General features: G+C 41.2%; 1 protein-coding gene across 2 annotated transcripts in view; it reads left to right on the top strand.

Moving 5' to 3' along the window:
* Nucleotides 1-22,111, top strand: part of pigg (phosphatidylinositol glycan anchor biosynthesis class G) — a 107,697-nt gene that overhangs the window by 29,993 nt on the left and 55,593 nt on the right. For both annotated transcript variants that reach the window (XM_012866844.3, XM_036127080.1), the window contains 3 exons: nt 23-235; nt 10,307-10,524; nt 11,761-12,045. In XM_012866844.3, the coding sequence (XP_012722298.2) occupies nt 23-235; nt 10,307-10,524; nt 11,761-12,045 (716 nt within the window). The remainder of the gene's footprint in view (nt 1-22; nt 236-10,306; nt 10,525-11,760; nt 12,046-22,111) is intronic.

Raw genomic sequence — 22,111 nt, 5'->3', positions numbered from 1 at the left:
CTTTGTGTTCCTGTTACTCCAGCGGGAATGGAGAAGCCCGGGGTGGTGGAGCAGGTCGACCTGGCTCCCACGCTGGCCCTGGGACTCGGACTGCCCATATCCCAGAACAGCGTTGGCCGAGTCATCCCCGGCGTCTTGGAGGAAACCTCGCTCCGAGACCAGCTGCGCTTCCTGCATCTCAATGGCCACCAGCTCAGCTGCCTGCTCCGAGACAGCATGCCCGACTACGAGAAAGGTAGGCGAGAAGTTCATCCATCCGGGTGAAAGACGGGACCTTGTCTGACAGGTCGGCTCATCATTATGCCGCATTGTTTCTGGACTTGTGATAAGACTCCTCGGCAACTTTCACACTTCATTCACGCAGCTACAAGGTTATTGAGGCAGATTCAAGGCTTGGTTTACTCAAAGAAACAAAATGTACTGTAACTATTTCTCACTTGATGAAATCTCATTCGAACTGAAGAGTGTTTCACCAGGTGTCGGTCAGAAAGCTTTCTGACCTGAATAAAGCTGAGATTTACAGTCAGTTCCCATTACTACATCTCAGCCTCCATCAAAATGTATAACTTCATTTCCATATTTATTCTGCCGCGAATAAAATGAGTTCTGTCGTCAGATAATCATATTCATTGTGTCATTACCATACTTACAGAAACGGTAATTTGTATTTTTATATTAAAAGTGATTCCGCTTAGGTTTGAAAATAGGAAATTGGGGACATTTAGAAATTAACTTCTTTCTGTCCTGCGCAGCTCCTTTCACTTTTGTGTGTTTTGGGTTAATGTTTTAGTTTACTCCACAATACACTGATTATTTACTGCACAGTTGTGGAGCATAGGGAAGTATTTAATAGCAAAAAACAAACCAAAAAAAGACTTAAAGGAGACAAAAAGAGCTATAAACCCTGGAGTAAATATTAAAATGACATTGATTTCTGAGACAACAATATAAAAATAAAAAAAAAATGATAATTAAGAAAAATGAAAAAAAAATTGTCTGCTGTGAAAAAAAAAAAACAATTAACATCTTTGTTGTAGTATAGTGAGTGTAGTAAATGCTAATCTTCAGCTTTTAACCCCAGCAGGCTCAGTGTCAGGTGACAGGTGTGTAACTATTGTCACAACAGTGCCGTGAACAAGCAATGTCCCCGTTCCCTGTAACTCTCAAATGTTTCAGACCAGTAAACAAATATTATCAGACAAAGAAAACCAGAGGAACTACAGCAAGCTGTTTTAAAAAATGAGGATTCAAGGGAAAAGCTATTTAAGCCAATCTGATACTATGCAAAAAAATTTCACCTCTTTCTTAATTGAGCGTGAGGAACCACATTCTGTGGAAAGCTGAGTTCAGTTTCTCTGGCCACACCCAGGCCTGAGTACTGGCACACCTGTAGAATTAAGGAATAGCTTAAAATAGGCCCTATCTGACAACATGAAGTAGGTTAACAGATCTGAAAAAGCAGCACATCATGGTTCAATTCATAGAACTTCAAGAATCGGTGGGAAACAAAGTCACTAACTGTCTGGAAAGTGTTAGAAAGTCGTATCTAAGGTTTGGAGACCACAGTGAGAGCCATTATCAATCTGAGGAAACATGGAACGGGGTGATCCTTTCCACGAGTGGCTGGCCCATCAGGATTATTAGCACTAGCACATTCATTAACATGGTAGAGGTACCTAAGCCAGGCTTCTTATTAAGAACACAAAGTCATGTCTCATGTTTGCCAATCATAAGGTGCTTTCACACCAAACGTGAACAAGGCAAACGGAGCAAACGGAGCGAGTAATTTACATGTTATCCGTATGTAAAGGTGTGTTCAGGAGCAAATAGAACGAAGCAAAATTTCGAACAGTGCGGTGGACACGCAACTAGAGAATAGCGAAATATTGCTTCTGTCTTTTCTGTCAATTCACGTCTCGTTAAGAGGCTTCCTTGTCCATTTGTTTAAGCACAAAAATCGTTTTTTATATGTTACATGAAGTGGTGACTCATAAATTTATAATACTGTTAGTAAGAGAACGTTTTGAGCCGACGGCGTGCTCTACGCCATGTTGATCCAACGCTACGCTGCTCTGATGGTGGTATTTTAGGGCAGGTGGGAGCTAAGCCCTGAGTGGCAGCTGTTCACATTGACGCACGGCCGGCGCTGCTTGTAAACAACAACAACACAGACAGATGGTGTGTGACCTCATATCATAGTCCATCTGAAAAGATACCTTTAGTTCTTCACAAAACTATTTTTTAGTTCTTCACAAAGCTATCTTTTAGTTCTTTCTAGTTAAAAGAATGATTTTTTTTCTTATTGCTCCTTTAAAAGGCTGCATGTTTTGTTTTATTCAAGGTATCCTTGTCTAAAAAAAAAGTAAAAAAAATCTATTAGAGGCAAATATTTTTTTTAGCAGGTTTTTTTTAATGTTTGGGCTAATATTTCTTCCTCTATCTAAGAGAAAAATCTGTGTCTACATAGACTCTGAATTGCATTAGAAATGCAGCCATACCTGTGCTGCATAAAGAGTTGTTGATTGTGTTGAAACTGGTGACATCCAAACTTAAAAGGTCAACCTAGTTGTGGATAAATCAAGATTCTCCCAAAACAATTAAAGCTTATTTTCTGACTCTGTTCACCGTTTCCCTGGGCATTAATGGTGTTTTTGCAACAGGAATGTTTCCCAAAGTACTTTGACAGTCAGAGGTCTCCGAGCAGCCCTTGGTTCAGTATCCAACATGGCAGCCATGCATTTAAAGCACACTGGAAGTTGCAGATAGAAACTATTTTCTGCAGTTCTGTTTATTAGTGTCTCGTTAAACCAGGTGTAACGAACAGTATCAATTAATCAACGTCTCCCTTTTATAGTTTGAAGGCGTAAAACAGAGAAATAAAATGTTATATACTTTCATTTTAAATAGCAGTGTAACTGTTTGCAAACCTTTTCCAGTTCTCAGTTTAGCTCCGACGTTCAACGCAAAGTGAATGCAGCACATCTTCTTCAGGTAATATGTGAAGCTCAATACATTCAGTTTAAAAAGAGCTTCATTGTTTTTCTTTCTTTCGCTTCTCTCCTTTCCTGAAGTGTTTGTGTTAAAGTGGACTAGAGGAGCAAACACTGGAGACGATCTCAGATTAGCAAGGTGAGCTTTTGGACAGGGCCCAAGTTGCTGTTGTGCAAAAGTAACAGATTTTTGCTTGAAAACAGCTTTTACACATTTGGGAGGGAAAAAAAACTCCATATCATTTTAATGATTGTGTGATTGTTAAATCAAATAAAGTGCAAATAAAACTTTGCACTTCAAGTGCTCAAGTCTGACTGCACAGATAAAACAAATGACTAGTGCCTCCGAGCTGCTTCTCCACAGTTCAGCTAGTTAAAGCTGAACCGTTTTGCAATCCCTTATCAAAGACAGACCTTTTGAATTCACACGGGTATTTACGTTAAAATTTTCCCTGGACTTTTGGACTGGGTTGGGGTCAAAGGTCAGACCCGGCAGCAAAACATGTAACTAGATTAGTCTACATATGGGAGAAAGGCGTGCTCAGATCCAGCAGGGGTTGGGTGTTTTAGGCAGATCTGTTTTTTGAACAGACTCTTTTTTTTTTTTTTTTTTTTTTTTTACCTGAATAAATTATCTTTAAAATGTAAAAACCACCTCCAGAAAGTCGTCCACTGTATAGTATTTTCTTGAACATTGGTCCTTTCTGATTTCTGTAGAGCTGCTCACATAAATCGTGGCATGGATGTCTCTTCCAGTTTGTGAGAGACATCCATCTTTGAACCTGTTCCCCCGAGCTGCTTCCTTCCTGTTGTAGTTGTCCTTCAAACCAATGACAGCCATTTAATGTTTAAATAGCCAGAGGTTTATTGTTCTGTTGCTTGAAACGTGTCAGAAGTAAAGGAGCCGAGAGAGGAAATCAAACAAATAACTTTACACATGGCAGTTTAAGGTTTAGCAGTCACTTTGTGCTTGAGCTGAATTTCTCTGGAAAGTCCCCTGAGAGGACCTTTGTTATTAACTGCTGCTGTAAAATGGGCTGAGTTTTAATTGATCCCACAGAGATCCCTGGGAAGCATTAAAGCAGTGACTTAAAGTTTCTAAATGTTGTCCTCATTTTCCCGAATCACTGATTCGGAAGATGAACGGACGAGTTAAATCATCCGCGTGACTGAAGAGGAACGTACAAAGATCAGCTGCGGCTGCGCTAAGCAGTAAAACTACGCCCGACCTGTTGGAATCGATTGATTTCCACTGTGTTGCTCACGCCACCTGGTAGATGTGTTAACATCCTGCTGATGTCAATGTTGAGGCTACATATCACCCCCATGAGGCCAGCATGGGCAACCTTGCTGAAGTGTGGCTCCCCCCACACCACGGATAAGCCGCCTCTGCCGCCAACACGATGATACCCCATTTAGTTCGAACACTGTGACCATATGCCCAGCAGTGCGCTGATCCCTCTTTTGCAGTAATGCATCCTGGCACCATGTGTTCCCCAGGCATCCATGTCATGTGAAAGAAAATGCGATTCAGTCCGGTTGTAATTCTCATAATGCCCGTTGTTGGTGCCATGACGAACAGGGTCAGCAAGGGCGACCCTTACTGGTGTGTGGCTGTAAGGGTTCATATTCAATCAGCTGTGATGCTCTGTGGATTCTGACATCGATCAATCAGAACCAACATCAGCTTCTCCACCTGAGCTAACTGAATTTATTCAGATAGCCTTTTTTTTCTGATAAATGTATCACAAATTGCTGCACAATAATCGGTGCATGCCCAGCATACCTACTGCAGCCTTTTCAGCTGTGCAGCTTTTCTTCATCGTTTCTGAAAATTTACCATGTTCTTCTCTGTGTAGACAAGGCCTGAACGCTGCAGACCAGAAATACCCAAACGGAGCTGCAGTTTTGGAGATGCTCTCACCCCATCATCTCACCATAGCACTTAGAAAGCCGGGGCTTTGTGTTATGGAGAGGCCCTAAAGGTTCAAAACTCAGTCCCGTAGCAAAACCCTTATCCCCAGATTGAACCCCGGGCGCCACTCGGTGTCGACAGCACACCCTAAAGATTGGGTTTAAATGCAGAGACAAATTTCCCTTCTGTGGGACTATAAAGGGAAGTATTTTTATATTTTCAATCATCCCAGGCCTTAAACCAGTAAGAAGCGAGCCTTACGGTATTACCTGGTTACTATGTGACCTTCTCAGCACAGTTAGCGTAAGAGGTGTCTGCGTCATGGCACATTAACTAGCCTTGTGAAGCACTGCTAATCTGCAGACTCACCCTTTTGTATGCTTTCCCCAGTAACCAGTTCAGATGATGTTAGAAAATGGGATGCTGTCTGCTGTAAGGAACAGATGTGCTGAAGAGACACAAACTCTTGCAAAGAGCAAAGGTGGCATTTTCCAAAGAAATCCCAACAAAAAACAAAAACTAAGGAAAACTGTAACTCTCTGGCACCTCATTTTCCTCTCTATTTTAGTCCCTGGTTTCCATAGTGATGGGATGAAATGGAAATAAATTCAGTAGGCCTAAATTTGGATGCGTTGATTTGTCTGAATCCGTCCACTCGGGTAATCATGAAGTTATTATGCAGCAGGATGTAGTGTTTGTCACTGCTGGGGGACGCTTGCCTCTGGTAGTTTAATAACTCTCCTGTTGGACAAATCTTCCTGGATGTGGAAAAAGGCTGCTCAACAGAATGCATTGTTTGAGATTTCAGTTTCCTCTTTAGGATATCATCACAGAGTGGTGAAGTTTCTTACTTTAAAAGCTGATTTGGAGGCTTTTGGCACTCAGCTCGTTCCTGATACCTTGCTCAGGCATCTTCTGATCGGGTCATGCTGTGCTATCTCTACATCTTTGGTTGTTTTTCTCAGTATTAACATGAAATAACGTCCATAATATTAAAGCGAGCCTTTTAAAATGCAGGCGAGATGATGCAAGGCCTGAACAACATGGTTCTACCTTCATTTCTCTCTGCCCGACTCCCGGCCCGTCTCGCGTATTTCAATCTTCATGTTGTGTTTTTCCTGTGCCTCTAACCTCGGGCGTTTCGAGGAGCCATTAACCAATCCCTTTACTTTTAGACAGATGAAGCATGGTCAGGGCCATCCATATTGTGTAATTCATGCCTGTGGCTTACGGTTCTAATATTTCTTCCTACCCTTCTGTCTGAGAGAGCCTCACTCCCTATTTATCACCTCTATGCTTATGCTGCTAAGATAGGTGTTATATTGCAAATAATTGTTTATAGAAGAGGCTGTGTGCTTTTCGCTGAGCTAAAACACATTGCTCTGCCCTTCAAGCAGCATCTAAAGCGTTCGGGTTGAATGTAAGGTGGCATCATTTGATCTGCTGAATGAGTCAGAGCTCGTCTCAGTGAGCAACCAGACAAATCGCATGCAGGACTAAATGTTGTTACCAAGGACTACTTCTCTTTTTAAAGGCATAACGGTCACACTGAAGCATCAAAGAAGAAAATACTGAAATCTAATTGATTTTACAATTTAAAAGGGCATCAATCATATGTCAAAATGAAGTCCTAAACATAATTATACAGTGATCTCATTTCTACTGAAACAGGGCCAGGGTTTTTCCCCCTGATTAAACATAAGTGCGTGTCAGCAGTTTGGGGAGGCGTTTCCTGAAATAAGACAAGGTTCTCTAAGGTACTCCAAAGTTTATGGGGTACGTAGCATGGTCATAACATGGGCAACCCGTGTAGGGAGGCAATGTCTCCTTGACGCAGCCATCTAGGGTTTCACTCCTGAGCTTTGCTGCATATCTTCCTGTCTTATTTCTCTATCTGGGAAAACTGTGAATCACAGCACCTGATGCTGTTAAAAAAAACTCAACCAAAAAGCAAATAATGAAAATAATTCAAAGGTTTCTTTAAATCATTCCAACCTCGGTTATAAACCAATGAAATAAAAATGTTATACTTGGTAATCGTCTTTGTTAGAGCGTAAAAACAACAACGCGCTGAGCATCACCACAGCTGCAGCTCTTCAGGGAATAGCTGTGAACTGGTGGCCAAGGCTCATTGATGCACATGGGTACCAAACCCTGAATGGTCTGGTTAAATCCCAAAGACAAGCCACAGTAGTTTAACGTGCTAAAGAAGTTGATGCTGGTTATTATAGAAAGTCTGAACTCAACTTGTATTGGGGGCAGACCAGTCTGGGTGTCCACCACTAAAAGTTCCAATTTATGTGCAGATTGTACTTAGCCACAGAGCAATGAAAGCAGGAGTCCTGGTCTGATGATTCATGATTCAGGTTTTTCTTCTCCAACACTTGGAAGGCCGGTTGCATGTTTGTGCTTACCTGGTGGAGCGCATGGTACTAGAATGCATAAGGGACCCTGCCATAAAACAAATATGGTTCAGGAATGATTTTAGGAGCACAACATCAAGTCTGAGGCATTTTCTTGGCCTCCTTATTCGATTCAGTTAAAGGTCGGTGGAGCGAGTTGCAGAATCTGGTCCAGTTTATGAAGCCCCCACCTCACAAATTTGACTTGAAGCATCTGCTGCTCACATCTTGTTGCCAGATACGTCTTCACAACCTTGGGTGTCTAATGGATCCCATGCCTCAACAGGTCTATCAGAAGACACATCTGGTAGGCTTGCTAGTTTAGAGCCGTGTTGAAATTTTGGAACAAAAAGATCCGTTCAGTCATTTAGGAAACTAGAGCTCCATAAATCCCAATCATCAGAGCAAGATGAACATGTGCAAAACCTCAGCCTCAAGTGCTACACAGTCACACTCTAGGTCACCCTACAGGAAACCAATCGGTTATGATATTGGGGAAAGGAGGAGAGTCTGAATTTTTAGTCCTGGAAAGGTTGGATGTAACAATTCCTAATGCGTTCACACAATGGTTCCCATCAAATTTGATTATTTTTGGTTTTTAGCTGGGTGGTGTTGCCCCTTTACCTGACTCCGCCAGATAGATTTGCTCCGCATATCCATCTGGAAACCTTCCGTTGAAGTAATTTTGGGAAGGGGCGAAAATACTGGTTAGATGATTGGCCTATGTTGGTGATAGACGGGCCAAATAAACCAATCAGATTCATCGTGGCTCGTAACAGAGCGAGGACGAAAACACAACCACAAGCCAAGCTACTCTTGCTGCTGCAGGTAAAGGCTCGTTAGCTCAGCAAAGAAATACTCTGTAATTCCGATAAAACTTGCTCGATAGCCACGCTAACGCTAGTTTCGTCAGCTGAAGCCGCCATGTTCTTTAGACTGAACTGTCGCTCCTCGTTGCGTCACACCTCAACCCGCCTCAAAGCCAACGCTGATTGGACGTTCGTTTGGTGAACGGCTCCAAATTTTCTTCAACGGAGGGTAGCCAGACTGATCTGCGAGTGAAACCTTGAAAGCTCGCGAGATCAGGATGGTCTCACGAGGCTAGTTGCCCCTGGGCCTGCACAGTTTTGCAGCCTTAACGGCATTGGTTCCTGAACTGATCCAGTGGTGGCTGGGGTTGGTGCCATGGCGGAGCCCGGCAGGGGGCTGCCCACCTTGGTAGGGTGTTGTCTGCCTGGGGGCTCTGGCGAACTCACTAGTGGGCGTGCCTTCGTCTGGTGGCATATGGCTCCCAGAGGTCTGCTGGGCTGGATGGAGGCTGCAGGCTCTGCACTAGGCTGTGGTTGGGGCCCCTCCTTCTTGACCTCTCAGGAACTGGCTCTCTAGGGTGAAATGAAAGATATCAGAATCAGAAATACTTTAATAAATCCAGAGGCAAATTGCTGTTTCAGGACAATCACCATAACATAAACAAACAAACATAACAAACATTTAAGGGGAAGACGATTTACTGAGGCCTTGCTGCCAAGGAACCACCTTACACGGTGCCCACATGGCGCTGCCATTACTCTGTGAAAAAGATAGAGGCAACAAAAAGGAAGGGGGGGGAAACATAACTCATACTTTATCCTATAACAGGATACAGTTTGAGATATCAAAAACCTCTTGCACAAAAAGCACAAATAATACGAGACACATTTAGCAGAAGGTAAACATTTGAGACTAGTCGTGTGTAAATTCATCAGTTTATATGAGCATCAGTTATGTGTGTCTGTTTGGGTGAAAGTGTTTATATTTCCGTGAACACTCTCCAGAGGCCATTGTCCTTGATGTTATCAGCCGGCCAACAGTTCAGAAAGCATCCACAGATGTCAGCGGGGGAGGAGGGAGCAGGGTAGAGTTCTGAGCATTCTCCGTCCGCCATAATAATCCAGGAGTGATAAGATGGGGAGGGCATAAACCAAATATGTTATTTGTTATGAACAAGCTGCACTGACTTTCCTGTCAGCTTTGTCTTTTGCTGGCTCCAAATGGTGAAATCCAATTTTCCAAATTGTTGGGCTTTTCCGCGCTACACTTCCAGATTTTATCCAATCACCCTTTGAGTTCAACCACCAAAGCCAGTCTGAGTTCCAGCATATCCAGCTTTTCGGCTCTGCTCCTCCACCTTCCAGAACTGTCCGTTCACCGCCTTAGTGAGCACGTCATTTGCAGCCGGCAGCCTGATCAAGGCCAAATGGCTACCGACATCCGCTGTATTTGCTGATATATCAAAAATCCACCAAATCCAATAAGTAGAAATCCAAGTATCCTGAATCCAAACATGTTAACGTTTCAAACGTCCAGGAATGACAAAGTCGAAAGACACACCGTTTTCCATCCAAGAATTTAGGGTGTATCCCACAAAATGAGTCAAATCAGGACCGGACGGGTCCCCCTTTCGTTGCCTACCCGTCGAAAAAAATTGATCAATAGCATTGAGAGACCAGCTTACCAGATCCATGTTTTTCAGAGTTCGGTTGATATGAAGAAAGTGCTCAAAAAGACAAGACATAGCAGCAGAAGCAGAAGAGGGGGAGGGGGGGTGAAAGCTGGTGAGGAGAGAAAAACACGACCGACCTTAAAGAGAGGCAGAACAGAAATTATTTTATTTTTGGCCTTTCATCAAAACAATCATGTTTAAAAAACCTTTTGCGTAGAAGTAAAGACAGTTAAAGGTTATAAACACCATAGTAGATCATATGGTCTTGAAAATAAATTAACATAACGTCACCTTCCTAAAATAATGGCCTGAGTCATTTTTTTACAAACTTTTTTTTTGTTGTTGCATAAATCGTCTCCTCAGGATGCCGACAACTTCTTCTAAAATCCATGCAATTCCACCCCTGTTCTATAATGGCCTTTATCAAGAGTGTGACTTAAGCCATTTTCGTAAGGTGACAATAATTAACACTTTAAAACAACATCATTTATCATCACCCTTTTTCCCCTCAATCCAGAGGCCGGCTTCGAACAGTTTCGTGTGGCAGAAAAGGCTCATGGGAGCTGGATGAAGCTCTACCTGGAAGGAAACACGTCCGAGGTCCTGACCAACATGGGCAAAAAAGTCCTGAAGCAGTACCTGGAGGCGCTGGCTGCCATGAGTTCTGCTCTGAGCAAACAGCTGGGCAAATACGACATGTACTCCATGATTGCAGGAATGGTCTTTGTGTTCCAGGTGAGGACCAGAGAGCTGTTGTTTTTTTTCTTTTCCCTGTATGGCAGTGTTGTGCTCATTGGTTTGCTCCCCGACTCTCACAGTTGTGCAGCAGATAACAACTCAAACAAAATCACAATTTAAAAAACACTTTGAAGTGTTTTCATTACTTTAATACCGATAAGATTTAAGTTGGCATAAAAGGAAACTAAAAATCGAAAGGTAATTTGTGTTATGCACTCTAGCACCAAAAATGAAATATTTACCATTTACTCCACATGCATTACATTTAATAAAAAATGTGAAATCAATATTTCACTTTTGATTCCTGCTGTTAACAAATGATTGTACTGGGATCATGTTGTAATTGCATTCTCCGCCATCTTAGTAATCAGGGATGCAGCGATGGTCTCCTAATGCCACCTTGGCAATCTCATGTTGGAAGAGGGAGGGGCCGTCCGTAAACTGTTCCAACAAAATTGGGAGCATGAAATTTTCCTAAATCTCTCAGTCCGCTGATGCATTCAGAGTTCCTTTCACTGGAACTAAGGATCCAAGCCCAGCTCCTGAAAATCGACCCCACACCAGCTGTCGTTCCCCACCACTTCCACTTTGCTATAACACATTGACAGGTGACTGGCGATTATTTAGGAGCGAGGAAATTTCATGACTGAACTTGTTGCACAGCTGGCATCCTATCACAGAACCAGGCTGGAGTTCATTGAGCTCCTGAGAGTGACCCAATTCTTTCACAAATGCTTGTAGAAACAGTCTGCATTGCTAGGCTTGATTTTATACACCTGTGGCCACAGAAGTGATTGGAACACCTGATTTCTGATTATTTCCTGTTTATTTGGACTGTTAAGCAAATGCTTTTGGCAATATACTGTACCTCCGAAAGCAGAGGTGCCTAAGTCCACTCCCTGAGAGCTACTATCCTGCAACTTTTAGAAGCATGCCTTTTCTAACACGACCGAATCAAATCATTGGCTCCTTACCAGGCCTCTGCAGACCCGAATGACTAAAAGCTTTTGGGAGAATTCAGACTCAGGTTCTGTTGGATGAAGGCTATAGCTAAACGTTGCAGGTTAGTATCTCTAGAAGACTGGACTTGGGCCCTACTGTCCTGGAGACATCTGCCAGGTTGATTACAATGGAGAGATGAGGTTCTTACTTTTTAACCTGACAGTTCTGTACATCAAAGTTGTTAATATTTTGTTTTTCCTCACCTCTGGTCTTTCTCCCCTGGCCTTTAAGCTCCTGCTGGTCTTACTGCTGGCTATGCCTGAGGCCCTCAGCGGCGCCGCAGCAGTGGATCTTCCGGTCCTCTCATCCCTGCTCTCCCTGCCTTTCTACCTCTTGTGCCTGCTCCTTGCCTCAGTGCATGTGCTGGTGTGCACGTCGGCGGAGAGCTCCTGTTACTTCTGCAGTCTCTCCTGGGGTCTCGTGTTTGCTGCGGTTGCCTTCTCCTCAGCGATGTTTTGCATTCTGATCTCAGTCGCAACACGGAGACTCCCCGTTGGACCAACGATTCATGGGAAGGTGAGTGGGACCTCATGGCACCACCCAAACACGAGCACAAGTTGTACTGGATGTTCATCACAAGTGATTTTATTACTATTTATTTGCTGTTGAAACCAGATGTTAATAGATGCGCATAAATAGACACATAATCTATTTATTTCTCACTTTCTGGTATTAAATCTGACTAAACCTTTCCTATTTTAGGTCAGTTATGATATCAAAATAATTTATAGTTGGTAAATGCCAAAAAACCCTCAGCATGACGCTGCCACCCCCGTACTTCAGTCTGTGTAGTGATGTATTGATGATCATTTAGGTTTAGCTCCATCAGATCGCAGGACATGTCTCCAAAATGTCTTTGTCCTGAGTCTGTTTGATTTTCTCATGAATCCACAAAGGAAAAAAGTATTTTTTCTGTGCATCTTCAAAATGCATCTACAGCTTTGACTCCAATTAAGTCAAAATTTGGGGGAATTAACCTATCATAGGCTAATAAAGTCATGATGCCATCATCTGAACCTTCCATAATTGTTGAAAGTACATAAAATTCTGCCTGAAAGTAATGCACATTTCTCTTTAACGATAATCTCTCACATTACTTCAGCTAATAGAAATAGTTTTGGTTGTTATAACTGACATAAAGCAGGAGAGGTTTAAGCCCATCTAATGTCAGACAGTGAGGAGGACAAGGGTTATGTGTCTTTTTCCGCAGCGAATGTCAATATCTTATATGTTGCACTGCAGAAAACGCCATAAAATGTAGCAACAGAATTTCTTTACTGGTTTCTAAATAGTGGAGAAATGTTATGTTTGTGCATCCTGCATCCTTTGAATGCCTCAATTTTACCGAGTCGGTTTCGTGGGTGAACATTTTTCTTTGTGTTTGTAGAAAAAGCTCAGATTCATTTGCTGCTTTTGATAAATAGCCACATTTTTATGATCTTAGTTTGCAAAAGGTTTCTCCCTGCACTTTGATCCAGTTCAGTGCTTCTCTTATGAAGACATCTTTATTTCTCAGTTTTCAGAAGAATGTAAATGTTTCCAGCAAACCCTGACGGAAATGCTCACCTTGTTTGGTATTAATCAATGATTGCAAAGAGCCACTTAATTCCTCCCTAATTATTCTACGGGATTGCACAGGAATACGATAAGGTAATAAGTAGGGAGTAGTTTACACAAGGGATGGCTCATTCATTTGAACACATGAAGTAGTGCTTCATAAAACTTTTATTCTTTTAGTGCTAGCTGAGGCCAGGAAGAAAAAGCTTTACAATCAGTGCTGCTTACGACTTTTTTAATAAAAAAGAAGAAGAAGCAAGAAACAAATCAAAAGTGCACGGCTCTTTTGTGGAGCCGATGAGTTCTATAATTTCCAGAATCACTAATCTTCCTTATGTCAGTCCTGAAATTAATGATAATGGTTAGCGTTGATCATGGCAAGGACCTGCCCCTGCTGGATTGGTCTGTCTCTTGTAATGCAAATCCTCTAATATAGATTTGGTACCACTGCTTTGGATTTGCACCAACACATAGTTTTCATGTTTAAACTGTTGCTCTTCTCCGGCTTAAACATCTGTTTAGGTGTCTAGATAGTGGTGCATAATAAAGACAATTTGCTAAAATGCAAATTGTCTAATGTACATCCTACAGTAATTAGGGTTTTGTCTGTTCTTTTGCTGTTGCGCAATGTATCCCTAATGCTCCACCAGGAACATAGTTTTATTTCTAGAAACACTTTTTCTACTGTGGGCTGCTGGTTGTTTTCCCCCTTTGCCATATTGCAAACATTGCCTCGCTTACTCTGTGTGCTCCGAACCGCACATTTTGGTTTTCCTGTAGCTGCGCCTAGCGTGACCTGTCCCAATATGAACTGGAACCGGACCCCCTGTGTCCATGTCTGAGACTTTTATTTTAAACTATGAGAAGAAAGTAGTTCTCAGGTTGCTACTAATGGCACTAAAGTTAGCATCTGCTTCTGAGCTTCTATTGGTACTTAGGAGCTATTTCTCTGTGTTCTAATGGTTCTTTAAAACACAATTTGAAATGTATTAAACCTTAATTCTGTTTGTAAAAACACAAAAAAAAGAGCCTGGATGAACATCAACACATCAATACATGGACTAATCCAGGGGTGTCAAACTGCAGGTCTTGTTCGCCATGCAGTCAGGTTCTACAGAGTCCTGCTAGTGATATAATTGTTTGATTCAAATGTGTTAAAGAACCTAGTCATGTACTAGGACTATAACCCCCCCCCCCCCCCCCCACTACACACACACAAAAAGCCAACTTCAACTTCAAATAAAACTATATACACCAAGCACTTGTCCTGATAGTGTTTACTTTGTCTTTTTTTGAGCCTGAAAGAACTTAGCATCAGGCCCAATCAGCAGACATAAACATTGTGGAGAGCCATCTGCCAGCAGTACCACAGAGCTATGAGAAGGCAACCTTTTAAACCCGTCTGGCCCGATTCCGGTACTAGCAGAGCCACGGCTATTTTATCAGGGTTTAAAAGTAGGTTAGAAATGGTTATATTTCTTTCTTTCTTTCATAAATACCTGTAAGGAGGAGACTTTAATGTTTATTAAATCAGTCTCTATTTTTTTGCTTTTGGTTTTACAGCATTTTAAACACACAAAATGCTCTTTAACTGTCTATCAAACATTGCTGACTCTCTCGAAAAAATGCTTCGATGTGCAGACATGCTTTACTACAACCCCCCCCAACCAACCAAGGTCGCTATTATTAAAAACTGGACAGTCCCACCTCTTAAACAACATACAGCACGTCTCTGTCTCAGCTGTGGTAGTTTTGTAATCCTAGTGTGTAACGGAGCTGCCATCACTCTCATCCCGTAATTCTACATTCTCTGCTCCTTTACGTGTCCACTCCATTCCAGACCAACTCCTTGAGTCACTGAAAAGCAAAGCCTGCTACATCCACAGTTACTCTGTCTAGCTCTGCTCCAAAGTTACTTGAAGCCCGAGGAGAACATGTGCGAACATCGTCAGTATAAGCAGAATGCAAATCTGTTTGGAGAAGAAACCATGTTTCAAATTAAATGTTGAAATAAAAAATGTGCTTCTTTGTTTGTGCAAAAAGAGTAATTTGTATCCAATAATAATAAAAAAACTATTTTATTGTGAATATAAAAAAAAAAAAATTATTTTGTGATTAGCAGGCTCTATTTACACCATTTAACTTTGACAAACGGGACATTGTTGACATTATTTTTCCTGTTTGCTACAATTGCAATTGTGGAGCTTGACCCGGCCGGACCAGACCGGAGCAGAAAATTTGACTTTTCTGACAGTGAGCAACGGAGAGCGTGTCCGCTGACGGTGACGTTTGGAGAAGTCACGGAGTCATGTGCACGGAGAACCATTCTCATTAATTAAAATAAAAACGTAGTTGCTCCATCGGTCGGACGTGCACATGACCAATTAACAGTGTAACTTTCTGCAGCGCCGTTTTTTCCCCCCTCTCTCAACGTCTAGAGATGCATAGTAGCGAACATGTGATTCTAGAAGTTTCTTCAAAAGATTCATAATTTCTGAATTTTCTCTTCATTTTATTGACGTATAATGTGCACAATGGTACACGTTGATGAAACACAGGGCAAATCTTATTAACAAAGGCGTTTTTGTGTACAGGGGTCCTAAAATGAAAATCAACACTTCACCTGCTTCCCTTTTTATAAGGTGAAAACCCCATTGCACCAAAATCACAGGTCCGCCCGTCACACTGCTACTTAAAACTTTTGTGAAACAAATATGCTTTAGCTGATTCTGTCCAGATTTGCTTCAGTAGTCCAGATTTGGATATATAAAGTCTAAGGCTTCTCCTATATATATTTTCAAAGGGTTTTTGTGTATTTTATCAGCGTTAATTTGGAAAAATATTTGGGCGAGGCTAAAAAAAATAGATTTTTCCTTGGAATGATCACCTATAAATTAGACATAGTGGCGTCTGTAATAGTGGTTACACTAATGCCTTAGTGTCACAAAAACACTAAAATTTACATTTACACTTTATAACTTTGGAGCTGAATTTGATTTATGTCAGATATGTAATTTCAGATGGAAATTACTCCTAAAACCCTCTGGCCTTAAAGGTATACTATGCAACCGGGGTTGATTTTCCAGCGAGGCTCCCCCCAGAGGGTGAAAGTAAAAGTGCACAGTCGTAAAGATGCTCAGCTGTTCTGGTTTCTCCGCCAAGCCAGGCGCGGTTGTTTTGAGCTTAGCAGACAGGCGAACGCAACGAAAAGTGTAAAAAACGGCAGTACAAACAATGACTAACACAGTGAAAGAATGAACATCAGGGTTTCCCGCAGCGCTATCTTGGCGAGGCAGCCGCCGCCTCGCCAAGCCGCGGCCGCCTCGCCAGTTTTATTATTATTATTATTATTATTATTATTATTATTATTATTATTATTTTTATTATTTTTTTTTATGTTGGCGAGACGCTACCGCCACCGCCTCGCCAAGCCGCGGCCGCCGCGGTAGCGTCTCGCCAACATAAAAAAACCTAATAATAATAATAATAATAATAATAATAATAATAATAATAATAAAACTCGATATGCTTGCATGTTTATTTGACGTTAACACGCGGTTCTTTGTTGTTGCTTTCGCGCGTGCATATAGTGAATAGCAGGGCAAAAACATATGGAGTTCTCGCCGTAAAGCGAGACTTCTGTGTGTGCGAGCCGAGAGCTCTTGCAATTGCAAGTGCGGTATTTCCCCCACAGACCCCCAGGGCGGCCGAGAAAACCTTTGTTCGACCTGAAATGACTCATTTAATCATCCAAAACAGAATGGAACACATTAACTGAAAAATGTTGCATAGTATGCCTTTAAAGAGTTAACCCCTTTCTCTTAGCACCTTTGCTGGGTGTTGCTGACTTACTCGTCTCCATCGCTTCTACCTGTCCACTCATGTCACGCATCCGCGATATTGTACCGCCGGTCACGTGGTCTTTTTGTGGTAAATATACACTAAAGTGCTTTGTTTAGTAGCAAACAGAGCAAATGTAATACAGAAATAAAGCCAACAGGGCACAACTAATTTAATCAGAAGACCTTTGAATGCTACCAGAGTGAAATTCTTAGGCCCCCTTAAAACAGAGACACATCTTAAAGTCACAGGATAGGAGCCCACAGGACTGGAGTTAAGGTCCCCTGGGACCGTCTGCTCTAGACTGGACTCTGATTTACACATCCCTAAAAAAATACCGGTTGTGCTTTTAGAAACCTTTACCCTGTTTTTGAAAACCACGGTATGGGCATTTGTAGTTTTATCAGCAACTGTTTTGTCAAGGACGTTTTTTTGATCAGGGGCCACAACATTTAAACGGCCAACGGACACAAATAGGGACTAGAACCACAATCAGCTAAAATGAGATGTGCTGTCAGAATGTCAAAACTGTCAGATTTTAATGTTTTCTATAAATATGTATCTTCACAATTTATCGACACACTATCCAGACAAATCAGAGAATATGCTACAGCACATAGGCACAAGATTAGCATGCGTTTGATGAAATGGCAACATGTATGCGTGTGAGGTGGCAAAGGGGGCATTCTGGAAGCCACTTTGAAAGAAGGTTTTGTCATATGAAAGCAAAGACGAGTGAGCGTCCCCTGATGATGGTTCTGTGCCTGGCAGAGGCCATCATCATAGAGGCAGTAGCAGCAGAGAGGCTGTTTGATATAATGGATCGCTGCTGCTGCTGCATCACATCGCCCATCTTTTCTCACAACTCAGCTCTGCGACCTGACTGGGCAGCTCTATGCTGCCACACTCCAGGAAGAAGCCCCTTCAGGTCCTCCTTGAAGGTCAAAGGAGCTGTAGAACAACATGTTAAACTAGGGGGGATTTAACTTTAAAGGCTTTCCTTATATGCTTTCTCTTATATGCAGAAGCAAAAACATTGCAATGTTGCTGTCGGCGCTGATTGAGGCAAAAACGCTCTGATGTACAGACCCTGCTGTATTGAATCGATTCATTTAGCATCCCCTAAATGCATGTTGCTGTAGAAGCACGCAAAACTTCACATTTATTGATCTGCCTTACTTTTACCTGTCCTCGGCTGCCGTTTGTGTTCATTTAATTTTCAGGGCTGCCGCAGATACTTTTTCTGATCTAAATATACTAATACCTGGAACTGCTAACAGTTCTTCAAAGAGCCATCTTCTGTGAAACAGTTGTCTTAGTGCTCATATATTGACTTTCTGTTTGTGCTGGAATCACTAAGTAAGTTTGCATGGATTGCCTTAAAAGCAATGCATAGATTTATCCCTGCTGTTCCTGACTGCAGACACAAGACAAGCCTCATGTAACGCAATAATCAGCATGTCGTTGTGAAAAAGGTGTTTTAAAGATTTGCAATCAAAGCACATCTTCACTTACAAGACCCACAAGCACCTGTGCGAGCAAAGCAAGTTGTATTTCTGAAGTCATTTCCTTTTTAGTGTTAATATTTGACAATAAAGCTTAGATACTGTAATGCATAAAGTATTGACACCGCTACAGTTTTGTCCCATAACAACCATAAACCTCAGTGTATTTCACTGGGATTTTCTGTGACAGGGCAGCGGTCTCCAAAACCTTTTGACAGGTGGGCTAAAGTTGTTTCAATTTATCGCACGCTAAAAAAAATTATAAAAATGCAAAAGTAATTTTGTTGTGAAATTTTGTGATATTTACAATTGTACTCATTCCAAAATTAAACAAATGTATTGAAACAAAGTGAGCTGATTTTTGTAGAAAAAGTACAGAAAGATGAAAAGGGTCTTAGATGTTTGCCTTACAACAGAAAGCCAAACATGTATATCCCAATTGCTCTCCATTGTCTTTTTCTTTTTTTTGGGTCTTTTTTTTGGTCCATTTTTAGTAACAAAAATGGGATTATTGGGAAGTCTTTCTTTAAAAAGGTTTCAAAAAGTTTAAAGAATCTGTGCACCCAATTCCTGCTCTCTTGTACAAGCTGCTGGATTTTTGTTGTCCTACTTATTATGAAATTGAAATGAGATTCAGATTTTTTTTCTTATTTTTTTTGTGTGAAAATCTTGTCCTTAAAAACTAAAAAAGTGCCTATCTGCACCAACTGTCTGTGGCGTTGAGCCAATTCTTGGATTGATGTCGTGGGTTGCGCTCTGGATAGCCCTGTTGCAGACCAACACAAAGTAGCACATAATTAAACCACAATACTGCAACGTGATTGGCCCGAACCGCTTTTGGTTCGGGCCAATGTGCACAGGCAACATATATATATATATATATATATATATATATATATATATATATATATATATATATATATATATATATATATATATATATATATATATATATATATATATATATAAAAATCTGAAAAGTGTGGTGTCCGTTTTTATTTACCTTCCAGAGGGAAGACTTTGTAGAACAAGCTTTCACTGCAGTTACTGCTGCAGTAAAAGTCTTCTGGGTTGTGTCTCTGCCAGCTTGGCACATCTGGATGCCAAAATCTTTTCCCATTCTTCTTTGCAAAATAGCTCAGCTGTAGTCGGATGGACAGGGAGCATCTGTGAACATAAGTTTTCAATTGGGTTTTAGGTCTGCACGTTTACTTGGCCTTTCTAACACATAGTTATGCTTTGATTGTAGCCATTGCATCAAAGCTTTGGCTGTATGTGTAGCATCTCTAGTCTTTTGCAGTCTCCAGTAGAATTTTTCTGGGAATGCCATTTATTTTTCTTGTTTTATAGTTCAGATAAAATTATTCATAACCCAGACAGAATCAGATTTAAAATTATTTCCATTCAACCTGTCAGAAAAGACCCGAGCGATAATCTCTCTATAGATAATACAAACGGAGAATCAATTCTAAATTCTCCAATTGTATTATCTTTAGAGAGATGAGAGATTTCTAGAAAAAAATATCTTTTTATGCACAATAATTTAAAAAAAATTGTCGAGTTAAAATTTATTTATACCTTTCTTGATAATCAAGAAATCAATATGTATTGGCATTACAACAATAAAGCCCCTCTGAGACAATGACAAGCTTTTTTGCATGTTTGACCGACATTTCCTGTATTGGCCTCTATGCCATCACCCTAATCTTTAGCTCCCTCCCCAGATTTTGTATTAGATTCAAGTCTGGACTCTGGTTGGGCCAATCCCAACCCTTAAAATTACTGAAAGTCAAAAGCAACATCTTAGTATTCAAACCTGAATCTGCCTGGGGTTTAAATAATTTTGTTTTTATCCGTTTTTTCCTACAAGCAACTTCACAGCATGATGTTGCTTCCACCATGCCCCAAAGTGGGAACGGTGATGTGACCCTTTTGTTTTCCGCCACCCACCGCGTGCATCATCTAGACCAAAACGTTTAACTCTGGTCTCATCTTACCAGAACATCTCCTACATATTTGCTCCGTCCCAAACTGTAAACAGGGCTCTCTTTCAATGCTGACTCTCTTCTTGGCAAGAAGGAAAAAGTTTTTTGGGGTGTAAAAAATGTTGCAAAGCACTATATATTTTCTCCTGAATCCAAGAGTAAAGTCGGACAGGTTAACAATGTACATTTGTAAAATGAAAACAAAGGGTAAGAAAACATACTTGGTTGTGATAATTTTTTTTTATCTGAATTCAAAAGGGAGCCAGAGAGTTTGTCTTGATGTTTTGTAGCTCACTCTCTGCTCCAACAGAATATAATTAGAATTTGAACCGAATGACCCTGTAATGAGTTTGCCGTTTCCCTTAAAGAAATATGAGAAGCAGATAGACTGTAACTATAAAATACCACTGGTATTAGAAAAAGAGGCCTGTAACAGAGGATTTAATTGAATTTCATAACTTTTTTTTTTTTTTTTTTTTTTTTTTGAAGTTCAGTGGAGTCTGACAGCAGTAGAAAAATTTAACACGATTTCTTTCTTGGCCTGGGCGACACAGCTATGTTTCCCAATGAGAAGTCATAACACAGATGGCTGGGTCAGAATGCTGTCTCACTGCGACATGATGGAAAGGTGCGTTCAGAGCGGCGCTGCTGGAATAAACCACATACACACGGCAGACCCAAGACTGCCTTTCTGAGACGGCACAAATGATTCATCTGTTTTTCTAAAAGCACATGGTAGAGATATGATAGGGAAGTACTCATTTAATAACAATTTGATGCAAAATACTACATGTAGAGGCCACGTTGTGGTTAGGGAGAAAGCTTTTTTTTCAGGAGGCTTTGCCGCGCTGCAGAGAGCACTGTTAACGGGGCAGTATCCTTCTCTCAGCACATTGGGCCTCTGCTCATTTTGATTGATTAATGTTCTACTGAACACGCTGGCCCCCGAGGCCCCCTGGAGAATATTTCTCCCATTTAGACTTTTCAAGTCAGCGGAAGAGCCTCGGGTTCAAGGGTGGATGAGAAGATCAATACTAAGGGACTCATGTCTGTTTGATTAATTTATATAGTGATCGAGGCACATGCCGGCTCGATTAGTTAGAAAACATAACGCCGCTAACAGGAGAGAAACGGCCAATCTACAGAGAAGAAGTTGTAGCTTTTATGCGGTAATATTTGGGAGAACAATGAATAACAGTCAGTCTTTTACAGGTCTTTTAAGGCGTTATGTTCCTCTGCTCAGTGGAACGGCGTCGGTAAATGTTAATGTTTCATACATCAAAATCATGACACGGATATAATGTGGTCCTGACCCTGCTGTGGTTTAAAGCTGTTGCTGGTTCTTCTCAGTATTTGACAGATTTCATGAGGATGGAGCATATTTTAAATCTTGGTTGTGGATCGAAAAAGGCTGCTGCAGCAGCAAAGTATCTGTGTTTTGGTAGGAGACCTCACACTCTTTTTAAGAACTTTATGAGACAGTGATGGCGTTGATGTGAAATTCCTAGGTGCGTCCAAAGGTTTTTGTGAATTACTGCGTATATGAGTAATGAGATAAAAGTTGCACAATCCTTTTTTTTTTTTCTTTTTTTTTTGGTTTTTAAAAGTTCAGTAAGGCGACATGAAAGAGAGGTGAAAATGCTGAATGTACAGCAGATGCATGGCTTGAAATAGACAAAGTATTGCGTCCTATGG

Source organism: Fundulus heteroclitus, chromosome 23, assembly GCF_011125445.2.
Source record: "Fundulus heteroclitus isolate FHET01 chromosome 23, MU-UCD_Fhet_4.1, whole genome shotgun sequence".
Classification (NCBI taxonomy): domain Eukaryota; kingdom Metazoa; phylum Chordata; class Actinopteri; order Cyprinodontiformes; family Fundulidae; genus Fundulus; species Fundulus heteroclitus.
Note: the sequence above shows the minus strand (reverse complement) of the source record. Positions and strands in the feature narration are given on the sequence as shown.